At 41.6% G+C, this 27,506-nt stretch overlaps 1 protein-coding gene across 2 annotated transcripts in view; it reads left to right on the top strand.

Moving 5' to 3' along the window:
* Window positions 1-27,506, top strand: part of atp2c1 (ATPase secretory pathway Ca2+ transporting 1) — a 122,123-nt gene that overhangs the window by 77,546 nt on the left and 17,071 nt on the right. For both annotated transcript variants that reach the window (XM_033048773.1, XM_033048782.1), the window contains exons 11-20: window positions 316-382; window positions 1,868-1,992; window positions 2,317-2,414; window positions 7,748-7,843; window positions 7,974-8,063; window positions 9,971-10,075; window positions 13,066-13,222; window positions 16,071-16,241; window positions 18,864-18,961; window positions 26,553-26,603. In XM_033048773.1, coding sequence (XP_032904664.1) covers window positions 316-382; window positions 1,868-1,992; window positions 2,317-2,414; window positions 7,748-7,843; window positions 7,974-8,063; window positions 9,971-10,075; window positions 13,066-13,222; window positions 16,071-16,241; window positions 18,864-18,961; window positions 26,553-26,603 — 1,058 coding nt within the window. The remainder of the gene's footprint in view (window positions 1-315; window positions 383-1,867; window positions 1,993-2,316; window positions 2,415-7,747; window positions 7,844-7,973; window positions 8,064-9,970; window positions 10,076-13,065; window positions 13,223-16,070; window positions 16,242-18,863; window positions 18,962-26,552; window positions 26,604-27,506) is intronic.

Genomic DNA, 27,506 nt, shown 5'->3' with positions numbered 1-27,506 from the left:
TCTATAATACTCGTGCAACACAACTACCAAACAATGACCATCTTAAGCACAAAATTGAACCAGCAACTTGACATTCAATGACATTCTCGTCACCGTGTTCACCACCATCAACATTCTGGAACTCGCCATTGACCAGGAAATGTAAAGAGATTGTGTTACAGCAAAACATAGGGATGAATTAGGATTGCTCAGCAAACTGTCAAACTCATTGGGTTGAATATCCTTCTGTCGTAAAGAAATATGGAATTACAGACGTTTCAATTTTTTCAAAGCATGCAAATTTGCCTGACAGTAAACATATTTCTGTTATAAAAGGTGTTATCATGCTGGTTGGTTGGCTACAGGGAAAGCGCATCCTCGATATGTTTACTATTGGTGTGAGGTGAGTCAATGTTATTTTATGAAAAGGGTAGGTGTGATAAATATTTGAATGGGCAAACAAGTAGGAGCAAAAGGGGAAATGCAGTATAATGCAAGTGGATAAAATATACAGATTTGATTTTCAGTTGTCAATTGTAGGATTGCAGGACATCCAAAAAATAATAATTTGCAGCCAATTAGTTACTTTTAAATTGAAGAGAATACACAGTTGTAGAAGTAGCCAGTTTTTCCACAGCAATGAGTTTTGATAAAATCATAGCATAGATCATTAAAAAAATAAATCAAATCATAGATAATTTATAGGTCAGGACACCGGAAAATTACCCTGCTTTTGATTTCCAACTGGACGTTTATGGCAGACTGCAAGGATATTCGAAGTTTCAGATTTTTATCTCATCTCAACAGTATGCCTAAAAGTTCATCACTCACTAAGCATTTAAATGCGTGGAGGAAAATGGAGCGTTGATGTATTGATTCGAGACCCTTCATTCTAAAATGTACCATATCTACAAAACATGAGTACCACCCATAGAATCCAAACTGACACAAGGTAAAATACTGACAATGTAAAAAATCTGAAATAACGACACAAATGCAGGAATAGTTCAGCATTAGGGTGCAAATCAAGGCAGGAAAACAATTAATGTTTCAAATCTGTGGAATGTATAGATAAATATTAAAATGCATGGTTAGATTGGGGGAGAAAACAATGACCAGGAAATCTGTGATGGGAGTCGAATGCAGAGAGAATAAATTGGTGCAAATGTAATTAACCTGCTTTCGTTGGCTGATTTCAGCAAATTCAGTAGGAGCAGAATGATATGTATTTTAGTTAAATATTTAAGGATATGTGCACTATTCACATTCTGAATCACACTAATGCAACCTTTGATTGTGCGGAACAAGTAGTCTCAGTTTTTTCAGCATTGCTGTTAACTGAGGATCATTGTTTCAGATGACAAAGCAAGATTGTCATGAACCAAATATGAAGTGTTGCCACCACCCAAAAAAAACTTTCAAAAATGTGAATATCATTTTTCTGCCAAAATGATCGCCTTGTGGGAGAAAAACTGGAAAATTGCAGAAGACTCAGAATATTTTGTAAATTCTTAGGTTAATTATATCTGCACCGTTTTATTTAACCTGCATTCGACTATCATCATAAATTGTTATAAAACCCTGTCTTCCATTTTTTGGATTCTTCAAAAAGCTTTGCAGGAAAGCCCTTCAGCGGGGTTATGATATCTCAGATTATTCTCAGATGTTTAGGAAAGATTTGAGAGTTTATTTCATATAAAAACTGTAATTTTCAACATTGACTTTTTCTTTTTCTATTTTTGAAGGTTATAATGCTAAGCAAAATTTCATTTCAGATTGTAACTAATGCACAGAGCAAAATTAATGTCCTTTGATTCTACATTTTGCATGTATTGCATTTAAAGCTAATGACCTCAATGTGCAACTATTTCAAATGTTTTTTTTTTAGCTTGGCTGTTGCTGCTATTCCAGAGGGTTTGCCCATAGTTGTGACTGTAACTTTGGCTCTTGGTGTAATGAGAATGGTAAAGAAGAGAGCCATTGTGAAGAAACTCCCAATCGTGGAAACGCTTGGTAAAAGTTAATTCTATTAAACATTAGCAGAGAAAATGTTCATATTCCCATTGTGTTGCATTTATTGCATTGTTTCACAGGTTGAATGTTTGAATGTAATATCAAGTGAATTGCAAATCTAATTAAGGTTAACTATAAGCAGCCTCCAATTCACAGATATTCAGGGATGAACATTGAATGTGATCAATATCAGCAATGTGGAAAATGGATTTAATGTTATTAGTGTAAATAATCAGAACAGAATGACTACGCTGATTTGCTAAAAGGTTTTAGTCATGGAAAAATATTATTTGCTAAATATCATTTGTCATATCTCCATTCTAGGTTGTTGTAATGTAATATGCTCTGATAAAACTGGGACATTAACAAAGAACGAAATGACAGTAACTCACATTTATACATCAGATGGGCAACATGCTGAGGTAAGAATTATTTTTTTTTTGCTTGACATTGCTGTTTAAGTAATAAATGAACCTTATCTTAAAGGTTCATGACACTTGATATATTTGATATTATAAGGTACAAATGAATATTACTTCTTCATAGAATCATAGAACTGTGGCCCCTGGTTCTGGACTCCCCCAACATCGGGAACATGTTTCCTGCCTCTAGCGTGTCCAAACCCTTAGCAATCTTATATGTTTCAATAAGATATCCTCTCATCCTTCTGAACTCCAGAGTGTACAAGCCCAGCCGTTCCATTCTCTCAGCATATGACAGTCCCGCCATCCCGGGAATTATCCTTGTAAACCTATGCTGCACTCCCACAATAGCAAGAATGTCCTTCCTCAAATTAGGGGACCAAAACTGCACACAATACTCCAGGTGTGGTCTCACTAGGGTCCTGTACAACTGCCAAAGGACCTCTTTGCTCCTATACTCGACTCCTCTTGTTATAAAGTCCAACATGCCATTCGCATTCTTCCCTGTCTGCTGTACCTGCATGCTTAGTTTCATAGACTGATGAACAAGGACCCCCAGATCCCATTGTAGTTCCCCTTTTCCCAACTTGACGCCATTTAGGAGGAATTTATTTGGTCAGAGGGTAGTTAATCTGTGGAACTCATTGCCACAGGGCTGAGGAGGCAAATCAGTGGAATTTTTTTAAGGCAGAGATAGACAAATTCTTTATTAGAACGGGTGTCAAGGGTAGACATAAAATGCTGGAGTAAGTCAGCGGGTGAGGCAGCATCTCTGGAGAGAAGGAATGGGCGACATTTCGGGTCGAGACCCTCATTCAGACCGATGTCAGGGGAGGGGGCGGGACATAGATATAATGTAGTTGGAGACAGTAAGACTAATGGGAGAACTGGGAAGGGGATGGAGAGAGAAAGCAAGGGCTATCTGAAGTTAGAGAAGTCTCATACCGCTGCGGTGTGAACTATGAGGTGCCGTTCTTCCAATTTGTACTCCAATTTTCCTCCAATTTGCCTCACTCTGACAATGGAGGAGGCTCAGGACAGAAAGGTCAGATTGGGAATGTGAGGGGGAGTTGAAGTGCTGAGCCAGCAGGAGATCAGGTAGGTTAAGACAGACTGAGCGGAGGTGTTCAGTGAAATGATCGCCAAGCCTGCGCTTGATGTCGCCGATGTAGAGAAGTTGAAACCTGGAACAGCGGATACAGTAGATGAGATTGGAGGAGGTGCAAGTGAACGTCTGACTCACCTGGAAAACCTCTTTGGGTCCTTGGATGGAGTCGAGGCGGGAGGTAAACGGACAGGTTTTGCATCTCCTGCAGTTGCAGAGGAAAGTACCTAGGGAGGGAATGGTTTGGGTGGGAAGGGACGAGTTGACCAGGGAGTTTCGGAGAGGGAGCGGTCTCTGCGGAAAGCAGAATGGGGTGGAGATGGGAAGTTGTGGCCAGTAGTGGGATCCCGCTCGAAATGTCCTTGTTATGAATGGGGGGGGGGTGGGGGGGGAGGGAGAGCAAGAGCGGAGCTGCGGGATATCGAGGAGACCCTAGTGAGAGCCTCAACTATGTTGGAAGAGGGAAACCCCCGTTTCCTAAAGAATAAAGACACCTCCGATGCCCTGGTATGGAACACCTCATCCTGGGCGCAGATGCGGCGTAGACAGAGGAATTGGGAGGAGGGGATAGATTCTTTACAGGATGCAGGGTGGGAAGAAGTGTAGTCATGATAGCTATAGGAGTCGGTAGGTTTGTAGTAGATGTCGGTCAATAATCTATTTCCTGTGATGGAGACGGTGAGATCCAGAAACGGTAGATGATGTCGAAGATGGTCCAAGTGAATTTGAATGCAGGGTGGAAATCATTAGAGTTCTGCATGGGTGCAGGAGGTCGCACCAATGCAGTCGTCAATGTAGCGGAGGTAGAGTTCGGGGATAGGACCAGTGTACGCCTGGAACAGGGATTGTTCGACGTACCCTACAAAGAGGGAGGCATACCGAGGGCTCATGTGAGTGCCCAGAGCTACGCCTTCGAATTGGAGGAAGTGGGAAGAGTTGAAGGAGATGTTGTTGAGGGTAAGGACCAGCTGTGCTAGGCGGAGGACAGTATTGGTGGATGGAAATTGGCTGGTTCTGTGGCCGAGGACGAAACGGAGGGCTTTAAGACCCTACTTGGTGGGGGATGGAGATGTAGAGTGATTGGACATCCATAGTAAAGATGAGGGATTGGGGGCCTGGAAAACGTCATTGAGGAGACAAAGTGTATGTGAGGTGAATTGGACATAGGTAGGGAGGGATTGGACTAGGGGGGATAAGATGAAGTCGAGGTATGTGGAAAGGGTTATGGGGTATCAAGGGTTATGGGGAGAAGGCAGGAAATGGGATTAGGAGGCAGAGATCAGCCATGATTGAATGGCAGAGTAGACTCGATGGACCTAATTCTACTCCTATTACTTGTAATGCTAAGACCACCACTTATCTACCTGCACATAACCCATATCCCTCCATTCCCTTCATATCCATATGCCTATCCAAAAGTCTTTAAAATGCCACTAATGTGTCTGCTTCAACTCCCATCCTCGACAGTGCTATTCAACCACTCTCCACACTTTGTGCTTTTTTTAAATCCTTGCTCTGCACATCTCTGCACATTGCCTCTCCCACCATAAAGCTATGCCCTCTAGTATTTGATTTTTCAATCCTGCCATAAGTATTCTGACTGGTTACCCTATCAATGCCTCTCATAATTTTGTACACTTCCATCAGGTCTCCCTGCAACCTCTAGTGTTCCAGAGAGCACAATGCCAGTCTGTCCAACCTTTCCTAGCAGCTATTTCTCGCTGCCCCCCCCTTCCCCTCAAGCATGTTATGAGATGTTTTAAGTTTGCAGATTCTAATTTAGTTTAGATTTATAGTTTGGATTAGTTTATTGTCATATACACCTGGATGCAACGAAACTCTTTGTTTCCACGAAATTCATAGAATAAACAGTATAAGGTGATGATCGATACATCAATAAATACAGCAATGAATGCAAAATGGCAGAATGGTGCAAAGATTGTACTGCAATCTGAAGTAGTGCAAAAACATACTAACGCACAAAAATAGAATAACTGAATGAGGCAGAGTAAAGACCGCAGCACGAACTCTGGGAAGGAACCGTAAATGAGGTGATTGGTTCAGGATTCTGTTAGCAGTTGGGAAGAAACTGTTCTTAAGTCTGGAAGTCCGAGTTTTCAAGCTCCTGTATCTTCTCCCAGAAGGTAGAAGAGAGAAAACAAATAGACAAGTAGGTAGGCATCTTTGACGATACTTCCAGCCTTCCTTGTACAATGCACCATGAAGATGGACTGGATAGAAGGAAGCGACAAGCCTGTGATTGACTAGGCAGCTTTCACCCCTCTCTCTGCACGTTTAGGCGTTCAAGGGTAGAGCAGTTGCCATATCATGCTGAGATGCAGCCCGTCAAAATACTTTCTCTAAAGCATCTGCAAAAGTATGATAAAATCCTCGTGGGTATGCCAAATATTTTTGTGAAAGCAGATGTCAGCTTCCTTGATCACCTCGTCAGTGTGAATAGTTAGGTTGCTGATGAAATAGATGTCAAGGAACTTGAAGCTCGCGACCTTCTGTACAACAGATCTTATGATGAGGACAGGGCTGTGTTTAACCTCACTTCCTTCGGTGAACAATTGACTCTTATCTTGCTGTCATTAAGGGCTTGGTTATTCTGACATCATGACATAAGGTTCCCGATCTCTTTCCTATGTTGTCTCTAGTTGTTGATCCAGGTATCATCAGCAAACTTAAAGATCAAGTGGGCTTTGTACTTGGTGCTACAATCACGTGTCCACAAGGAGTAGAGCAGGGGAATGAGCACAGAATCCTGAGGAATACCAGTGTTGAGGGTCAGGGTGGAGGAAATATATGACCAGCTGTAACTGAGTGAAGTCTGCTGGTCAAGAAGTCCAGAAGCCAGTTGTGGATGAAGGCCAAGGTCAAGGTTTAGAGATGAGCTTACTTGGTATTATAGTATTTAAGGCTGAGCTATTGTCAACTAATAGTATCCTGACATAGGTAATCTTACACTCTCCTCCTCCGCCTAGCAGAGCTGGTTCTCACTCTTAACAACTTCTCCTTCGACTCTTTCCACTTCCTCCAAATCCAAGGCGTAGTCATGGGCACCATATGGGCCCCAGCTATGCCTGCCTCTTTGTAGGGTACGTCGAACAATCCCTTTTCCAGGTGTACACTGGCCCTATCCCCGAATTCGATCTCCACTATATTGATGACTGCATCGGTGCTACTTCCTGCAGTTATGCAGAACTCACTGACTTCATTAACTTTACTACTAATTTCCATGCTGTACTCAAATTTACTTGGACCATCTCCGACATCTCCCTACTGTTTCTTAATCTCACGACCCATCACAGGAGATAGACTATTGACTGACATTTATTATAAACCCACTGACTCCCACAGCTATCTAGACTACACTTCTTCCCACCCTGTTTCCTGTAGAGACTCTATCCACTACCCAATTCCTCCGTCTACCCAGCATCTGCGCCCAAGATGAGGTGTTCCATACCAGAACTTCTGAGATGTCCTCATTCTTTAGGGAATGGGGGTTCTCCTCTTCCATCATAGATGAGGCCCTCCCTAGGGTTTCCTCGATATCCCGCAGCTCCGCTCTTGCTCCCCCTCTCCCCAGTCTCAACAGCGACAGAGTCCCCCTAATCCTCAACAGGGACAGAGTCACCCAATCTGCCGTTGCATACAGCACATAATACTCCGTCATTTTCGCTACCTCCAATGGGATCCCACCACAAGCCACATCGTCCCATCTCCATCCTTTTCCGCTTTCCGCTGAGACCGTTCCCACCGCAACTCCCTGGTTAACTCGGTCCCTTCCCACCCAAACCACCCCCTCCCCAAGTACTTACCCCTGCAACCGCAGGAGATGCAACCCTTGTTCCTATACCTCCCCCCTCAACTCCGTCCAAGGACCCCGACAGTCTTTTCAGATGAGGCAGAGGTTCACTTGTACCTCCTCCAACCTCACCAACTGTATCCGCTGTTCCAGGTGTGGACTCCTATATATTGGAGAGACCAAGCGCAGGGTCGGCGATCATTTCGCTGAACACCTCCGCTCAATCCGCCTAAGCTTACCTGATCTTCCGGTTGCTAAGCACTTTCACTTGCCCTCCTATTCCCACACTGACTTTTTTGTTCTTGGCATTTTATTATGGTCGACGTTTGTGTTTGTTTTAAATCTCTGTATGATTTTGGTTGAATTTCTTTTAATCCATTAAAAAAAAAATATCGTTCCATTTTGTGTATTGTGCAGGTTACTGGTGTAGGCTATAATAGACACGGAGAAGTAGTGATGGATGGTGAGGTAATACATGGCTTCTCCAAATCATCTATAAGCAAAATTGTGGAGGTACGGAAATTGTTGACAAATCTGTGAACTAAATTGAACAAATGAACTGTACTATTAAAATTAATATTCCATTTGCTTTATTGTGAAAATGTTTGCACACAATTGACCTGCTCTTTTTATGCTTATCCAGGTGGGCTGTGTATGTAATGATGCTGTTATTCGAATTGATTCTTTAATGGGGCAACCAACTGAGGGTGCTTTGATTGCACTGGCAATGAAGGTGAATATTTGAGAAATCATCCATTTCAATATTTGTGGTCTAAGTTCATATTTTGTTACTGAATAATGTTTGCTTAACTTTTACTTTATTTCAATGAAGGTATGTCTGAATCACTGCAGTCCGATTAGATGTGATATAAACCTCACTCAATGGCTAATCTTTTTGTCTCAATTACCAAAATTCAAGTTAAATGATTGTATTATCTGTTAATTGTTGTTTGTGGGGAAATGGGTTCAATTTATTTTGATGTCCAGACCTGTGAAGCATAACATTACTGCATGAATTTCAGATTATGTAAATTACAGTGATAGAAGGATGGTGTTTATGCCAGGTACACAAAAATGCTGGAGAAACTCAGCAGGTGCAGCAGCATCTATGGAGCGAAGGAAATAGGCAACGTTTCGGGCTGAAACCCTTCTTCAGAAGGATGGTGTTTATGCCATTTGGGTTGGGAAGAGGCAGTTTAATTTAAAACATCGAAAAGTAGTTTGCCAAGTTCCAATAGAACTTGATTTTAAAAAAACAAAATTATACACAAATTTAATGATACAAAACCTAACGGGTATTGAATAACTTTATTAAATCTATTATCCTGCGATTTTAGTGTCTTAATTTTATGAATTTTCATTTGGACAGATATGTAATGTTGTGCATAACAAGGGTGGTTGGGTGCAGAAATAGCATGTAGAATTTAATCCAAACATGTGCAAGGTGATACAATTTAGGAAGTCAAGTCAGGGTAAGATATCATTAACAAATAGTAGGGCACACAAAGGATTGTTAATGATCTGAGCTGCCTTGGAGTATGTCCATAGTTCCCGGCACATGGCTCAAGGCAACATAGGGTGGTGACGAGGGCATCTGGCATGCTTGCCTTCATAGGCCAGTGCATAGAATATAAAAGTTGGGGCATATGTCGCAACTTTATATAATACTGCTTAGATTGCACTTGGAGGATTGTGTGTACTTATGGTTGCACATAATATTCAGCGTTGTGTTTATGCTGGAAAGAGTAGAGGAGATTCGCCAGGATGTTGCTTGGATTGGAGGACTTTAGTTCCAAGGGGAGATTGATCGGCTGGGGTTATTTTTCTGGAGTGAAGGAGGCTGAGGGGTGAACTGAGAGAGAGAGATATATAAAATGATAAGGGGCTCAGATGGGTTGGAAAGTCAGAATTGTTTGGGCATCAAAACAACAGGGCATCGTTAGCATGAGAAGAAGGAGATTGAAAGGGGATTTGAGGGGAAAGGTTTTGTTTTTAAACAGAGTGACTTGTATCTGGATTCATTGATTTTGGAGAATTGACTCAATTATTGTCTACCTGTGTGCACTTTGTAGGGATTGCTCAATAGCAGTTGCAAGCAAAGATCTTGGTTTGAACCTCGGAGTTTGGTAGAGCAGCCAGGAAGAACTAGTTGGATATATCATGAGACCGATTTAAGATTTTAAGACGCAGCTAATTTGTAAAAAAAAAGACTTTTACACAGGGTACTGACAATTGAAAGGGTGTCGGAATCAATCAAAGTTTTTATTCAGAAAAAAATTGGATAAATACCTGAAGTAAAGAAATGAACTAGACTACTGGAAATGGCCAGCTCTGCCAAACAGGCAGCTCGAGCATGGATAGCATTGCTGCTTTCTGTGCAGTATTTTACAGTTAAATCATTCACGACAGGACAAATAAACCTAAATTCTGAATATGTTGTGTAGGACGACAGTTTGTTTTTGAACCAAATAATTGATCTGTTAATTGAGTTAGTCTAATGACACACAACTGCATCTTTGTATTGTGTTAATGCGAATAAGTTATTCTATTAAAAAAATGTTTATCCATGTAGTGTAATTTATCAAACATTTATTGGAAAGTGATTGATGTCTACTTTTCCCTCCATCCCTTTCTCACAAGATGGGACTGGAAGGTCTCCAGCAGGATTATATAAGGCGAGCTGAATATCCATTTACATCTGAGCAGAAATGGATGGCTGTCAAGTGTGTACACAAAACTCAGCAGGTTAGATGCACTCTGGAATAACAAATGTTACTTGGATTAAAAGATCAACGTAGTGAACATCGGAGACGTACTTACTACAGTATATGTTTAATATTTTCACTTTATGCATCAACGACACAAGTTTAGTGTATAGAGTTTGTGGAGCCATCAATCTCCCTTTGTCCTTTGCGCAAAAATAAATTGCTGCTGCTGCACTTTAAAATTGTAATGATCTCATCCTAAAGATAAACAATATCACTTGTTATAATCATATACTTTGCAATTGCTTTCTACAGTTTTTCTTGGGTTGGCATTTGTATGACATCCATAATGTTCCAAAATGGATCTGTCATTGTTGTTATCTTCTTAGGTTGCCCTTTAAGATTCTTGATAGCTTCCTTCCTCTTCAGTTTTGTGGGTTCTGAGGTACGTCATGAGGCCAATGTGGAAACCACTGACTCCTCCACAAATGCGGCAGGAGTTTGTGAGATGGTCAACTCTTTCTGCCTCCCATGGGGGACTCGCTGTGTTTCTAATGTATGTTCTTGATGTTGCACCAAACAATTTGGTGGTTTTGTTGAAAGGGTCATGGGAGTCTGAGAAAAAAAATGGAAATTCCCAATGGAATATGTAAAATTTTTGAGTTCAGAACATATTTAAAAGAGAGGAATTTAAGCGAATAGACATGCAGGACAGGTTTACATGTTCGTCAGAGAAATAATTTAAAGTCTATTTTTTCTTCCCAGCTGGATGGAGATGGGTAGTGAATCAAGTTATTTGCTTGTGTGTAGTATTTCAGCAGAGTGTGTGTTCTTTTGTCAATAAAACTGGAGTTCTACTCTGTTAGCAAAAAACAAAGTGCTGGATAACCCAGTGGATCGGGCAAGGTAATGCCTCTCTTGATTCTATAAATCTTTAAGGTCATGTCTCAGCCTTGTAAAGTCCAGGAAAAGCAGTCCCAACCTATTCACTCTCCTTATAACTCAAGCCCTCCAGTGTCTGCAACATCCCTGTGAAACATTTTGGCGTCAGGAGCGTCCTTCAGGATGGAGTAGGGAGAAGAAAGCCGGAAAAGAGAGGGGTGGGAAATCTGTTTAGGGCATGAGCATACAGAGGAAATGTGTCTGCCAGGGCATTCCTGCTTTTGGATATTGGGAAGTAGATAGAAATGGGATTAGGGAACAATAAGGTTGGAGGGTGTGGAGGGGAGATGGCTGGAGGCAACAAGATCAGTGATAATTTGGGAGACGGTGGCCTGATATTCCTCAAAGGGATCATAGTCCAAGCTTAAGTATGAGAAGATGTCCAAGAGTTGACGCCTGGCCTCCTCACGGTAGAGGTTTGCCGGCCAGACCACAACAGCACCTACCTTTGACAACAATATTGGGATTGATACTGAGTGTGTGGAGGGCCGCGCATTAATAGAGCTGCCGTTCCCTTCTCCTGTCTCCAACATTCCTCCTCGTCTTCCTCCTGCATTTCCTCTGTGGTTTTCTACCTGCTCTCATCCTTGTCATCTCCAACTGCTGTCGTATTGATCTACTCTGTTTATATAGCTGAATGTCATTCATAACATGGTCCTTCGTGTTACTTGAAAATTATATTGTTAATCAAAAAATGTGGATTAAGAGTGAATCATTTTCTTGGGCAGTAGATTTTGCTAAGGATAGGCTTTCAGTTCTTAACGGCCAAAACTTTCCTCTACTCATTTCTGGTGTTTCATATACTCTGGCTTTGAAATTGAGCTGATCTAAAATAAGACAATGGTTTGAGCATGGAAACATAGAAACATAGAAAATAGGTGCAGGAGGAGGGATCAATCTCGTAGGGATCATTGCCTGAGGGATCATAATAGGGATCATTATTCAGTTTTCATGTTACCGACCAATGTGCCTTCCGGAGCTCACCCCAAATTCCTGAATTTGGGCCATATTTAAAAAAAAAATATTTCCTATCTTTTTTTATGATTTTTCTCTCTTTTTTGTATGGCTTTGTAAATATTTAATTAGTGTATAAATGTAAATAATTTGGTATACATATAGCTGCTGGTGTACATATGGTGTACATATAGCTGCTAAATTTGTATAAGATAATTATAAGCAGTTGAATAAGGGGTGGGAATTAATAAGCTTTGGCTTCTTTTCGGACACAAACGATTTCATTTATTTATAGATATTGTTTATGACACTTTATACATATTCTTGTTTTGTTTTTTGTATGCTGTTTCACACTTGCTTTTTATTCTTTTATTCTGTTCGAAATAAATAATTAAATAAATAAATAAATAAATAGATATCCATGAACCTGTCCAAGTGCCTTTTGAACATTGTAATTGTACCCATATCTATCACTTCCTCTGGCAGCTCATACCATGAAACCACAACTCTGTGGAAACCTGAACATTTCCCCTCAGTTTAAGACCTCCCTTCCCTGAAAAGGGGCTGAATCATCCACTTTATCTTTGCCTCTCTTGATTCTATAAATCTCTAAGGTCATGTCTCAGCCTTGTAAAGTCCAGGAAAAGCAGTCCCAACGTATTCACTCTCTCCTTATAACTCAAGCCCTCCAGTGTCTGCAACATCCCTGTGAAACATTTTTCCATCCCCTCTGGCTTAGTCACATCGTTCCTATAGAATGGTGACTAGAATTATATGTAATATTACAGGCCTTAACAATGTCTTATGCAGTCCTCTATTGCTGTAACATGACAACCCAACCCGTACTCAGTGCCCTATTTGATGAGGGCAGGCAAGCAATATATCTTCTTCTACGCATTATGTATTAGGGTCTCTGTTCTCCAGTCCCCATCAATCCTCTTGGTCACCTCTTCAAAAAACAGGAGTAAATTTGGCATAAATATTTGCTTTGGCTGTTTTTATAGCTCACACAGATATCAAATATAAACGATCTGCCGTGGAAGTAATCGAAAGAAGTGACATTGCTTAAAGCAGATTGTGACAATTATTTGCAAGTGTCATAATAGCTATTCATTCGTGTTTCTTTCACCAAAGGATAAAGCAGAGATTTATTTTATGAAAGGAGCTCACGAACAAGTAATTCGATTTTGCTCTAGCTACAGTAGCCATTCGCAAACCCTGCCACTCACCCAACAACAGAAGGAGTTGTATCAACAGGAAGAAAAGTATATGGGTACCGCTGGACTCCGAGGTAAGGCATGGGTTTTTTCCTGATGTATAAAACTCTATTCGGAATATGAACATGCAGGTTGCAACCTGTTTTACACTTTAAAGGACAATAACTTTCATTTGTTTGTGATGAAAGGTATAATATTTATCGGTCCTCGCTGTCCTTTATCAAATTCAATTATTCGCCCAAAACCTTTGTTTTAAAAAGTATAGATGAAGCGCAGTTTTTTAACAATACTCAACATATTCTTGAATCGCTTCTGAGCTGTCACTTCCCTTGTTCCTCAACAGCTCATGAACCTTGTCATTAACATTAGGATCATTAGAACTTTATTGCCTCTATTTCTTAACCTTAATCTTTACTCAAACTGAACTTTTACATGTAACTGAGATGATACCCCTTTAACTACTTTCGATTTTGTTCTTTCTTATCATGTAATCAAAGTGGTTTAACTTCCTGCCTGTTTGCCATTATGTTATGGCTTCTTCACCTGGGCACTGGCTTGGGGGAAGTCACCAGTCATGTGTCTGCCAATGTCACAGACTTGAGTATTTCCATGTCTGTTGGGCCTTTTAGTTTTCAGTTTATTTGTGGGCAATCATTGAATGAGCCGCAGTTGCTTCCAAAGCCATCACCAGATCCAGTTGTTAACAATGGTGGCTAATTCAACATCTAACAGGAAGTGAATCTTACAAGAACATTCCCATCCTCGATAATGGTGGGGCTCAACATGAGAATACTGAAATATCAGCAACTCGGTCTAGCCGCTATTGATAAATGCATGATAACATATGGCTACCTTCTGAGATCTCCACCATCAGAGGCCAGTGTTCAGCTAAGTTGATTCACTCCAGTGCAGTTTGCAAGACTTGTGCTACAGAACCAACTACACCTCTTGTCAAGCTCTTCCAATATGGTTTCAACAGCATCTATTGAACATTGTGGGAAAATGATCAGGTCTGTCCTGACAAATCCAATCTGGCTAAATGGCCCCCAATTATGCAATTCTCAATTGTCAGTAAAGAGAAAGAAAGTTTGTTGATCGTGTTAGCAAGTAACACGTGGTCTTTAATCTGCTTATCAATGTTGAGTTTTGCCTTGGCCACCCTGCTCTAGCTGCCTTCACTTCTTCAAACACTGATCGAAGAATTAGAGGTAAAATGAGAGTGAATGGAGTGGGATAGTCTTGACATGACATCATTAGAAGTGGCCAATAAAAAAAAATACCAATGCCCTGAAATAATACAATGCCCTGAAATAATACTATGTTAATCACGAGCAAAATAATAGTGAATGGCAGGAGAATTGGTTTCTGAAGATGGATTTGTATATTATCATCAGCTATAACTTCTAGACCAAGCCTGCATCCAACCATACTCCAGTGACCAGTCAACTCACTGTCGGGCACAGAAGAGGTACTATGACAGGGTTGGAATATAATGAAAAGTAGATCAGTAGTCCCCACTTGCAGTATTATTGCACTCTTTACAAATACATTTGTGTTTTGTTTTTATCAGAATTATATCATGTAAATACCTTCACTGCCTTCACAATCAATATTGGTCAATTTGAGATTTCTTGTCGGTTTCTGCCTGATCATGTCTGCTGTTGTTGTTAATTGGATACTAGTTTTTTATTGCTCATATCCAAAGTAACTACGGTACTTAAAATAGTTTTGGCAATGTTTCAAATTGATTCTTAATCTGCGCTGCATTAGCTCATTTTCGCCGTACCATTTAAAACAGCATGAATGATTGTCTTGGTATTAGCATTTAATTATGGTGAAATCAGTGAGAATTTTCTTACTGGAGTTGTATCTGCGTGGTTATTGGATGTTGATTCTGCCGATCCCTAACCCTGCTGATGCATTTGGTTAAAGCAAAGGATATGTTCCCCATAAAACTGAAGTGTAATAAGCAGGTAATTGAGAGTGTGGGAAAGTAAAGGGGCTGTCCCACATGGGCGACATAATCCGCGAGTTCTGGCGAGTTTGCCCTCGACTCATACTTGCAACATGGTCGACACGAGGTCGTAGGAAGTTTTTGTAACTCTCCTTCATGCTCGAGAGTGGTCCTCGCGCACTCGAGGCCTCAGCTAGGTCGCGGCGTATTTTTCAACATGTTGAAAAATGCCTGCGAGTAAAAAAAGGTTTGCATGGAAAAAATCGATACTTTTTTTACTCGTAGGTTTAGTCGTAGTAGGCCGGAGTAGGTCGGCATGTTAGTCGTAGGTAATCGAGGGTAGTCAAAGGTAGTCGAAGGTAGTCGTAGATTGTCTTCATCATAGTCGAAGGGAGGTTGAAGGGAATCGAAGGAGGTCGGCTTCACTCTCCACTATTCGGTGTCCAATTTTCCCGAAGTTAGTCGTAGCTAGTCGAAGCTAGTCTTCAACATGGTCGAAGGAGGTCTTCTACATAGTTGAAGGAGGTCTTCAACATGTCATTTTTTCAAACTCTCCTAAACTCTTCTAAACTCGCCAATTAGGTCGCCCAATTGGGACAGCCCCTAAAGGCAATGCGGAAGAGATTATTTTTTAAAAAATGGTTAAAAGAGTATATTGTAGCAAATCTTTTGGTAACATTTTTAATAATGACACAAACTCGCATCACGTGCACTGTAATCATTATGTAAGATTTTTAAATTGTAATCAGTGCATATTATTTGAGCATTTAACTTTCTGTAATGTTCAGAATATATTGTAGAGATAGGTGTGTACAAATGATGTTAAGGAGCGTGCATTTCAATTGCTTTTGTGAGAATTTGTTATCCATGGGAAGTGGACAAGTCATGACAATATTTGTATTGCTGATTTCGGGTAAATATAGAAATGTGCTAGACCACAAATGATATTTGACATTTTTCCCATCCAGTACTCGCTTTAGCCTCTGGACCTGAACTTGGACAACTCACATTCCTAGGATTGGTGGGAATGATTGATCCACCAAAGTCTGGCATAAAGGAAGCTGTCGCTGCACTAATTAAAGCAGGGGTTGTAATCAAAATGGTCACTGGAGATTCACAAGAGACAGCAGTTGCCATTGGTAAATATTGGCTCTATATATTAGTGTTAAAAATGACAACTGATACTTGCATTTGAAAATATGCCCCTTTAATGCAATGATTCATTTTTTCTGTTTGAGAGAACTATTCCATGAAAACTAAAGCTGTCTATATTCTGTGGTTTTTGGATTTTATCAGTCCCTTGCATCTCAAAAATACTTAAGACAAGTCAAGTTTGTCATATGTACAATTATGGTGAGTTAGAGGTTCAATTAAAATCTTGCTCACTGCAGCTTCACATGCCCATAGACTGGTTAGCACGCAACAAAAGCCTTTTACTGTACCTCGGTACACGTGACAATAAACAAAACTCAAACAACACACATGCATTGTACATGACTGAAAAAGAAAAAACTGCACAAAAAAAAACCAAGACATTCGTGCAAAACACAATTAAAAAAACAGGTCAACGGTAGAGTGTTCCGTCGTACTCTGCTACTGAGATAGGATTACACTCGTGCAAGTTGGTTCAAGAACCTGGTGGTTGTAGGAAAATAGTTGTTTCTGAACCTAGTGGTGTGGGACTTCAGACTACTGTACCCCCTGCCTGATGGTAGCAGCAAGAAGAGCGCATGACCCAGATGGTTGACTATAGATACAGCCTTCTTGAAGCAGTACCTTGTAGATACTTTTGATAGTGGGAGGGCTGTGCCCATGGCTCAGCACTTCAACTCCCCCTCCCATTCCGAATCTGACTTTTCTGTCCTGGGCCTCCTCCGTGGCCAGAGTGAGCACCACCTGAAATTGGAAGAGAAGCACCTCACCTTGGGCAGTTTGCACCCTAACGGCTTAAACATTGACCTCCAATTTCCGGTAGCCCTTGCTGTCTCCTCCCCTTCTCAGCTCTCCCTCAGCCCTCTGGCTCCTCCTCTTCCTTTCTCCTTTCTTCTCCCCCCCCCCCCCCACCTACATCAGTCTGAAGAAGGGTTTCGGCCTGAAACGTTACCTATTTCCTTCGCTCCATAGATGCTGCTGCACCCGCTGAGTTTCTCCAGCACTTTTGTCTACCCATGATATACCAGGCTGATTCCACCATTCTCTGCACCCTTTTGCATGCTTTAAAATGGTATTGGATGCAGAGACCATCACAAAAATGATGGTTATATCTCTTCGAGTTCTCCTATTCCCAATCGACTCACCAAGGCCTTGTTTCGTGCTTTTTCTTTAAATTTATGTGCGGGTATGGATGGTGCGGGGGCTGTTGTGTAGGTCCCTATTTTCTGCAATACTTTAAAATCCATCTGATTCATTGGACACTTTAAAATAATACTGTGTAACATCTTGGGGAAAAAAGTGAATGAAAGGTGTGCTTGTATAATAATAGGAGGGATATCCAAAAATGCAGAAACGGTACAATAATATTGTTGAGTTGCAAAATTATCAGTTTTATTTTATTGTCATAGAATGAGTATTGTACGAAAGTCGATCCCAAAAGTTCCTATATCTACTTTTTGACTGTAATTTGTTGACTACTATGCATTATAACCACTGAAAGCTGAAAAACTCTTCACAAAAGATTTTTAAATACTACATTTACACAAGTATTGCTAAATATTAGTTATAATCAAAGAAACACAAGCAAAGAACCAAAATAAAAAAATAAAAAAATTAAGACCGAAACAAGTGAAAAATGTTTCAGCTCCATCCATTGCAATCATGAAATCTCTAAAGCAAAATGTTTGCATGAAAGCTTTCAGGCAAGCTCTTATATCCACCGTTCCAGTTCACCCAACACCTGTTGATACTTTGAGAAGTATCTTAGGTACTTGCATGTATTCAGCGGTATGCATTAGGAACCTTCCTACCATAATGTTGCGATATTAAATTCATGGTACTAATTCAACTATTTGGAGTTTTTTTCTCAAGGCACAATGTTTTTATTTTTCTTTGTTTCAATCTTGTATTACTCATTGGTCTGATTGTACAATGGTGCAGCTGGTAGATCTGCTGCCTCACAATTCATTAGCACAGACCCGGGGTGATCGTTGGTTGTCGCAGTCTCGGTTGTCCGAAGGGCCTGTATCCACACTGTATCTCTAAAGTCTACAGCATCTCTTTACTTGAAAGGGTAAAGAAACTGGGAGAGGAAGCTGAAGGCATGATCAAAATGAAGAGTGTTTAGGAAAATTGTGCTAGTCGGCAGATGGTGACTGGGCTAAGGAAATGTTTGATGTCAGACAGGCAGTAGGTATGTTTAGCGACTTGGGACTGGAGAAACTTGCATTGGATGAATATAACTGAAAATTCTTTTGAGTTAAGGAACTAATTAATAAGGCAGGCAATGTTAAAATACACATTTAAACAATAATCTTAAAGTACTGACTGATCATTTTATGACTGATCATGTATGCATTGTTGGTCCATACACGTCCAAAATGTATTTTAAATGTTTCTGACTAGCAGAAGAGCATAATTTAGAAAATTATAGACATCAAAAAGTTAAGTAATGTGTTGACATAGAATGAAAAGAAAAATATTGCTGTCTTTATTTAATACTGTGATGAAATACAAAATTATTTGGGTATATACAAATGTGTTTTTACTTGTGCATGGACTATGATAGAATATAATATTATTATAAAATATGCTTTACTTGTATGTAGCAACCCGCTTGGGCTTGTATTCCAAGGGATCCCAAACACTGTCAGGAGAAGAACTAGACTCATTGGATATTCAACAGCTTTCACAGATTGTGCCAAAGGTATGTTGCAAAGTATGGATGAATATTAGAATGAGATTCGCCAAAGAATCGATGCACTGCATTACAGTGGTGGTACGGCGTGGTAGATGTTTCAGAATCGTAATGACCACAGCTTCGGAATATTTACATACTTGTGTAGCATCCATCCACAGGCTTCTTCTTCTTATCGAGTCCACACACAAGATTAGAAGTTGTTCAGCCAGAGCTGCATGTAGTGGCCATTTGCCTTGTTTGGTGTGTCATTAATTATGGCATTTGCCTTTAACTTTTAGGTGTTTAGGTGTCTGGGCGGCGCGAGCCACGTCGCAGCGGCCTCTGCAGTCTGTCTGTCTTTTTTATTTTCTTGTCTTGTTTGAGTGTAGTTTACAGTGTTTTTTTTAACTGGGTATGTGTGGGGGGGGTGGGGAAACTTTAAAAATCCTATCCCTGTACAGAGGACCCGACTTTTTCTCTGTTGGGTCTCCGTTGTCGTTGAGGCCTAGCACCATGGTGCGGCCTCCAACCGGAATGACCTGGGGCTCCAGTCGCGGAGCCTGCGGACTTACCCACCATCGCGGACTGGCCGAGTTCGGAGCGGGAGGAGCTGTGGTGGCGCGCTGCTGCGGCCCGACCCCGGAGATTCGGATGCTCCAGCCACAGGTCTGGTGGACGGTGACACCAGGTGCCCGCGGGTCCCTGGTGGGAGACCGCTTTTTGGAGCTTCCGTAACGGCGACTTCTCCCGCCCGAGTTGCGGGGTTGAGGATGACCTGGAGCGGGGCCTTACATCGCCTGGCGCGGCTTCATATTGCCGCGGGACTTGCTAGCGCCCGCCGGGGGCTCCAACATCAAGACCCGAAGCGTGGCCTTGCATCGCCCGGCACGGCTTTAATGGCCGCGGGACTTATTTACCATCGCCCGCCGGGGGCTTTGACTCTGACATCGGGAGGAGAATGGGGAGTGCAGGGGAGAGATAAGACTTTGCCTTCCATCACAGTGAGGAGGAGATTCGCTGTGATGGATGTTTGTGTAAATTGTGTTGTGTCTTGGTTCTTCTACTTGTTTGTATGACCGCAGAAACTAAATTTCATTTGAACTTCTGGGTTCAAATGACAACAAATAAAATCTAAAATCTAATCTAGACTGACCGCTATTATGTGGGTGGAATTTATTACGTATTCTAGGGCATGTTTGGAGCTAAGTATCTTGCGCAGAAGCCTAGTTTTTAGTTTAGTTCGGACTTACATGAGGAAGGCATACCCTTCGATCATGTGAAGTGTAACGGAGACACGAGGAGTTTTCTTATGTTTAAAGCGATATGCTAGAGTTTGACGAAGATTAAAGTGTACGAGCCGGAGTATAAGGTCGGATGTGTACCTTATTGTTTTTCATCAACAATAAAGAAACTATTCATCAAAAGACTGTTATGAAGATGTATCTGTGAAGAAGCTCTAAAGGTCTCACGGAGAGCTCACATGCATATTACGACATTCTCCTTAACCATGTAGTCTCCTTAGTGACTAGAGGGAGTAATCTCTTGAACAATATAAAAATCTGCCGCTACACTGCATACAATGGTGTCTGTATTGCGCTTCTTGTGCATGGTGGTGAAAAGATTGGTTGAAACAGGGCCGTGACGTGAACGTTATTTCCTTGACCCCATTCACAGGCTGAAACTATTAGTTTTCAATCTGTTGTGTTTAGGTTGTTTGCAGTATTTGAATAAGCTTTCACGCTTCAAAAGTAATACGTGGTGAAAAAGTTCAGTAGGTCTGGCCAAAGATCCTATAGCGGAGCAAGATGGATTACTCTCACGCAAACGTGTAGTACGCTCATGGGCGGATTCATGGGCGATTTTATGACTCATTTTAGCAACCTGCCCCCGCCATCTTGTTCCGCCATCTTGTTCTGCCATTTTGCTCCGCCCTCTTGCTTCCGGCCAAAGATTGGATCCGCAGCGGGGAGAAGGAGTGCGGGGCCCGGGGCAGCGGGGAGAGAGAGTGCGGGGCAGCGGGGAGAAGGAGTGCGGGGCCCGGGGGCAGCGGGGAGAGAGAGTGCGGGGCAGCGGGGAGAAGGAGTGCGCGGTCCGGGGCAGCGGGGAGAAGGAGTGCGGGGCAGCGGGGAGAAGGAGTGCGCGGTCCGGGGCAGCGGGGAGAGAGAGTGCGAGGCAGCGGGGAGAGAGAGTGCGGGGCAGCGGGGAGAGAGAGTGCGAGGCAGCGGGGAGAGGGAGTGTGGGGCCCGGAGCAGCGGGAGAGGGAGAGGGGCATAGGAGGGGGGGAGACATTGTAGTGAGGGGGCAGCGAGGGAGTGCCGGGGGGGATAAGGCCTAGTGTGTGTGAAGTTGCGGGGAGGTTTACAATGTTTCTTATTTACAATGTTTCTTATTTAATGTCTAGTCTGAAATAAAGTTCATTATTGGATCAGAAGAAATATAATTGTGTGTGTTATATGATTATATACATTTATATAATTTTCATGTATGTGTTTATAAACATTTTATTCTTTAACAAGAATTAACAGAATTATGAACTAACAGAATTATGAATCTAACCCTATATCACACACAAAAAGTTCCGCAATGTCAATCACCCTGCGAGTCGGGTCGGTTCCGGTTACTACAAAATCAACTCAAACGCTGCTTGTGAACCATTTAAAAAGAAATGATTTAAAAAACATTAAAAAAGACAATTACCAGAATCAAATGTTATTGTTGACAAGAAGTATGAACTGACAGATTTATGAATCTAACCCACACAAAATGTTGCCCCACAACATTGATTACACTGCGAGTCGGGTCAGGTCAGGTAGGCTCAGGTTACTAAAATGGGCGTGGAAAAATGCCCATGATCCCCTCCATAGCGTACTACACGTCAGTCCATTGCATTTCGCAGGAGTAGCCTATCTTGCTCCGCTATAAGATCTTTGGGTCTGGCAATGTCTGTGAAGAATGAAGGAGTTAACAATTCAAATCAATAGTCCACATTCAGATATACTATCTGACCTGTAGAGTACTACCAGTATCTTCTGGCTTTGTTTCACATTTCTAGCATTGTAGTATTTTCTTTTACGTACACTTAATGAATTTGCATTTGTTTTGTGGGATTAATGTTACTTCACTAAATCAGTAACTAAATAAATTATATAACCTATTTACCCAGGATAATTATTAATAGAATAAACTTCCATTAACAGTCCTTTGTATTGTACAACAGTGATAAATGAGGGGTGCAACTGTCAGAATGGAGGACTTTGGGTCCTGTAATATGGTACTTTTCTATTTGTGGTGCAGCATTTTAAATGCAACAAAGCAACATTTGAGATCTGCAGTTACTTGTCCAAGAGATGTTTGAACTGTATCAAGTAGTGCAAAAAAATGCTTGATTAATTAAATGCTGCTTGTACTTCAAAGACATATAATACTTCAGATACAATGAGGTCTTTTTAGATATTATAATGAAAATTTGTAATGATCCAAAGTATAGGCTTTACATCTGTAGCCTTTGTTACTAGCCACGAAGCACAGCTCTGATCAGGCATTTAATTATCTGTGGAAGTACAAATAGGTTATCTTGTGTAATGTAGAAAGAGTTTCATGCTGACAATAGACAATAGGTGCAGGAGTAGGCCATTCGGCCCTTTGAGCCAGCACTGCCATTCAATGTGATCATGGCTGATCCACAATCAGTACCCCGTTCCTGCCTTCTCCCCATATCCCCTGGCTCAGCTATCTTTAAGAGCCCTATCTAGCTCTCTTTTAAAAGTATCCAGAGAACCGGCCTCCACCGCCCTCTGAGACAGAGAATTCCACAGACTCACAACTCTCTGTGTAAAAAAGTATTTCCTCATCTCTGTTCTAAATTGCTTATCCCTTATTCTTAAACTGAGGCCCCTGTTCTGGACTCCCCCAACATCGAGAACATGTTTCCTGCCTCTGGCGTGTCCAAACCCTTAATAATCTTATATGTTTCAATACGATATCCTCTCATCCTTTTAAACTCCAGAGTATACAAGCCCAGCTGCTCCAATCTCTCAGCATATGACAGTCCCGCCATCCCGGGAATTAACCTTGTAAACCTACGCTGCACTCCCTCAATAGCAATAATGCCCTTCCTCAAATTAGGGGACCAAAACTGCACACAATATTCCAGGTGTGGTCTCACTTGGGCCCTATACAACTGCAGAAGGACCTCTTTGCTCCTACACTCAACTCCTTTTGTTATGAAGGCCAACATGCCATTCGCTATCGTCACTGCCCGCTGTACCTGCATGCTTACTTTCTGATGAACAAGGACACCCCAGATCCCGTTGTACTTCCCCTTTTCCCAAATTGACACCATTTAGATCGTAATCTGCCTTCCTATTTTTGCTACCAAAGTGGATAACCTTACATTTATCCACATTAAACTGCATCTGCCATGCTTCTGCCCACTCACCCAACCTGTGCAAGTCACCCTGCATTCTCATAGCATCCTCCTCACAGTTCACACTGCCACCCAGCTTTGTGTCATCTGCAAATTTGCTAATGTTACTTTGAATCCTTCATCTAAATCATTGATGTATATTGTAAATAGCTGCGGTCCCAGCACCGAGCCTTGCGGTACCCCACTAGTCAATGCCTGCCATTCTGAAACGGACCCGTTAATCCCTACTCTTTATTTCCTGTCAACCAATTTTCTATTCATGTCAGCACTCTACCCCCAATACCATGTGCACTAATTTTGCCCACTATTCTCCTATGTGGGACCTTATCAAATGCTTTCTGAAAGTCCAGGTACACTACATCCACTAGCTCTCCCTTGTCCATTTTCCCAGTAACATCCACAAAAAATTCCAGAAGATTAGTCAAGCATGATTTCCCCTTCGTAAATCCATGCTGACTCGGACCGATCCTGTTACTGCTATCCAAATGTGCCGCTATTTCATCTTTTGTGATTGACTCCAACATCTTCCCCACCACTGATGTCAGGCTAACCGGTCTATAATTCCTTGTTTCCTCTCCTTCTTAAAAAGTGGGAAAACATAGCTACCCTCCAATCTACAGGAACTGATCCTGAATCTATAGAACATTCAAAAATGATCACCAATGCATTCACGATTTTTAGGGCCACTTCCTTAAGTACCCTGTGCTGCAGACCATCAGGCCCTGTGGATTGATCAGCCTTCAGTCGCATCAGTCTATCCAACACCATTTCCTGCCTAATGTGGATTTATTTCAGTGCTGCCGTCACCCCAGATTCTCTGACCACTAGTACATCAGGAAGATTGTTTCTGTCCTCCTTAGTGAAGCCTGCTCCAAAGTACCTGTTCAACTCATCTGCCATTCCCTTGTTCCCCATAAAAATTCACCTTTTTCAGTCTTCAAGGGTCCAACTTTGGTCTTAACTAATTTTTTCTTCGCATACCTAAAGAAGCTTTTACTATCCTCCTTTATATTATTGGCTAGCTTTCCTTCGTACTCATCTTTTCTTTCCGTATTGCCTTTTTAGTTATCTTCTGTTGCTCTTTAAACATTACCCAATCCTCTTGCTTCCCGCTCATCTTTGCTATGTTGTATCTCTTTTATTTTTATACTGTCCCTGACGACCCTTGTCAGCCACGGTCGCCCCTTACTCCCCTTGGAATCTTTCTTCCTCTTTGGAATGAACTGATCCTGTACCTTCTGTATTATTCCCAGATATACCTGCCATTGTTGTTCCACTGTCATCCCTGCTAGGGTATCTTTCCAGTCAGCTCTTCCCTCACGGCTCCATAGTCCCCTTTATTCAACTGTAACACTGACACCTCCGATCTACCCTTCTCCCTCTCCAATTGTAGATTAAACTTGACCATATTATGGTTACTACCTCCTAATGGCTCCTTAACCTCAAGTTCCTTTATCAAACCCGGTTCATTACGTAACACTAAATCCAGAATTGCCTTCTCCCTGGTAGGCTTCAATACAAGCTGCTCTATGAATGCATCACGGAGGCACTCCACAAACTCCCTTTCTTGGGGTCCAGTACCAATCTGATTTTCCCAGTCTACCTGCATGTTGAAATCTCCCATAACAACCATAGCATTACTTTTGCTACATGCCAATTTTAACTCCTGATTCAACTTGCACCCTATATCCAGGCCACTGTTTGGGGGCCTGTAGATGTCCCATTAGGGTCTTTTTACCCTTACAATTCCTTTGTTCTATCCATACTGACTCCACATCTCCTGTTTCAATGTCATCCCTTGCAAGGGACTGAATTTAATTCCTCACCAACAGAGCTACCCCACCCCCTCTGCCCACCTGTCTGTCTTTACGATAGGAGGTATACCCTTAAATATTCAGTTCCCAGCCCTGGGCCTCTTGCAGCCTCTTGTTGTAATTCCCACAACATCATACTTACCATTTTGTAACAGAGCATCAAGCTCGTCCACATTATTTCTCATACAACATTTTGACCTTGGTATTTACCTCCCCTCTCGCACCGCTTGCAATTGGCTCTGACCTCACTCTCTTATCCCTTCTCGAACTTTCCTTCCCATTAATTTGTGAATCTTTTGTAATTTTTCCTGTGCTCACTTCCCCATCATCTTTATGCTCCCAATTTGTCAATCCCTCCCCCCCATTATTTAGTTTAAACCCACACGTGTAGCCATTGCAAACCTGCCTGCCAGAACGTCGGTCCCCCTCCAGTTAACGGGTAACCCGTCCCTTTTGTACAGGTCACCCCTACCCCAGAAGAGATCCCAGTGGTTAAAAATCTAAATCTTTGCTCCCTGCACCAGCCCCTCAGCCACACATTCCGATCCCATATTTCCCTGTTCCTGTCCTCATTAGCACGAGGTACTGGAAGCAATCCAGCGATATGCGCCCAAGAAGTCCTGCTTTTCAGTCTTCTTCTTACCTCTCTGAACTCGCGTTGCAGAACTTCCTTCCTCTTCTTCCCGATGTCGTTTGTGCCCACGTGCACAACTACTGCCGGCTGTTCACCTTCCCTCTCGAGGATGTTCTGAATTTGGTTCGTGACATCTTGAACCCTGGCACCAAATGTAACTAAACTACATTATAAATGGAACCGGATGTTTTACTGAATTTGTGTTCTGCTACTGAGACACGTTTCCATTAAAGCTGAAGAATTGTTGCACAAACCCAACAGCTTCTCTGAAGTATTAAAGGCAACTTGGTTAGGCCATTCCATTGTGAAATGATTGCTATCCAAGAAGGCAAACATATTACCACTTTCTCAGGCAACTGGGGATGACTGATGAATACAGTAGTCTTCAAAGAGCATCTCAGCATAATTCTAAACTGGTGCACATTCAATTTAGATGACTAAAGTGTAATAACAAATGAGAAATTAAATTATCTATCCCTGCATGTACAAAAAAATGATATTGCTATTGAGTGGAGTGCCAGTGTGTGCTGTTCAGTGAGTGCAAAATTCTAGCCTACTATTGATTTATGCTTGCACGGAAAATACTTTGTATGCGCATTTTGTTTGTAGCACGGATAAAAGAAAGCAATCTATTGCATTTGTATTTTGAGAATTAACCTTCACCTTTGTTTTGCTTTGGATATTGGGTGTGCTAGAGTTCATGTCATATTTTAAAATGTTTTTGATTTGATTGTATTTTCACAGATAGCAGTTTTTTACAGATCCAGCCCCAGGCACAAGCTTAAAATTATAAAGGTAACCATCACAATCAAACAGGAAATGGTGAAGGTGGTTATTTTCTTCTTTGAGAATGATGCCACCTTTGTTGTGGGTTCTTGACCTGTTACGCAGCTGAAGTACTCTGTAGTTTAATTAAATGTCTTTGTGCTTATCCATTTAATTCAGTAGTTACTATTCTGAATGGCATTCGAGTATACAGAATGGGTGTATCACAGAATTCTTAGAAAAAAGGTGTGCAATCCACCCCATTTGAAATGTTTTAAATCAGTTCATGTGTTATGATTACTTTTCTTCATTTTGAGCACATTCTTCCTAATGTGAATATTGCACCTAAGTGTAGTTGATCTGAAGTTGGAGAAAAATTGAGAACAAGTCAATTGAGGTACTTGGAGTAACATTATAGTAATTGTTTGGATACCTAGGCATGAAGAATTTTGATCGAGGCCTCAAAATCTACTGACTCTTGATCTGATGTTGTTTGCTATAGCACCTACAATGCTTTTCCTCTGACTCAACAATGCCACTGGCAGATTGTTCCCTCCTCAACCTGTTTTAGAAATTGAAACGTAGAAAATAGGTGCAGGAGTAGGCCATTTGTCCCTTCAAGCCAGCACTGCCATTCAATATGATCATCGCTGATCATTCAAATCAGTACCCCATTCCTGCTTTTTCCCCTTATCCCTTGATTCCGTTATCCCTAAGAGCTAAATCTAACTCTCTTGAAATTATTTGCGATGGGACAAACTCTAAAGTTGTAAAGAATCTTGTATTAAACTGAATTTGCTGAGAAAAACTGGTCTAATCCATTTATCATAATCATAAGAACAATAGGGACCTGGCTTGGGGGGACTGCCATGATCAAAGGGGGACCCTGTGTGGGGGAGGGAGGGGGGACTCTAGTTCAGCATCCTCTGTCCA

The sequence above is a fragment of the Amblyraja radiata genome, chromosome 2, assembly GCF_010909765.2.
Source record: "Amblyraja radiata isolate CabotCenter1 chromosome 2, sAmbRad1.1.pri, whole genome shotgun sequence".
Lineage (NCBI taxonomy): Eukaryota > Metazoa > Chordata > Chondrichthyes > Rajiformes > Rajidae > Amblyraja > Amblyraja radiata.
Note: the sequence above shows the minus strand (reverse complement) of the source record. Positions and strands in the feature narration are given on the sequence as shown.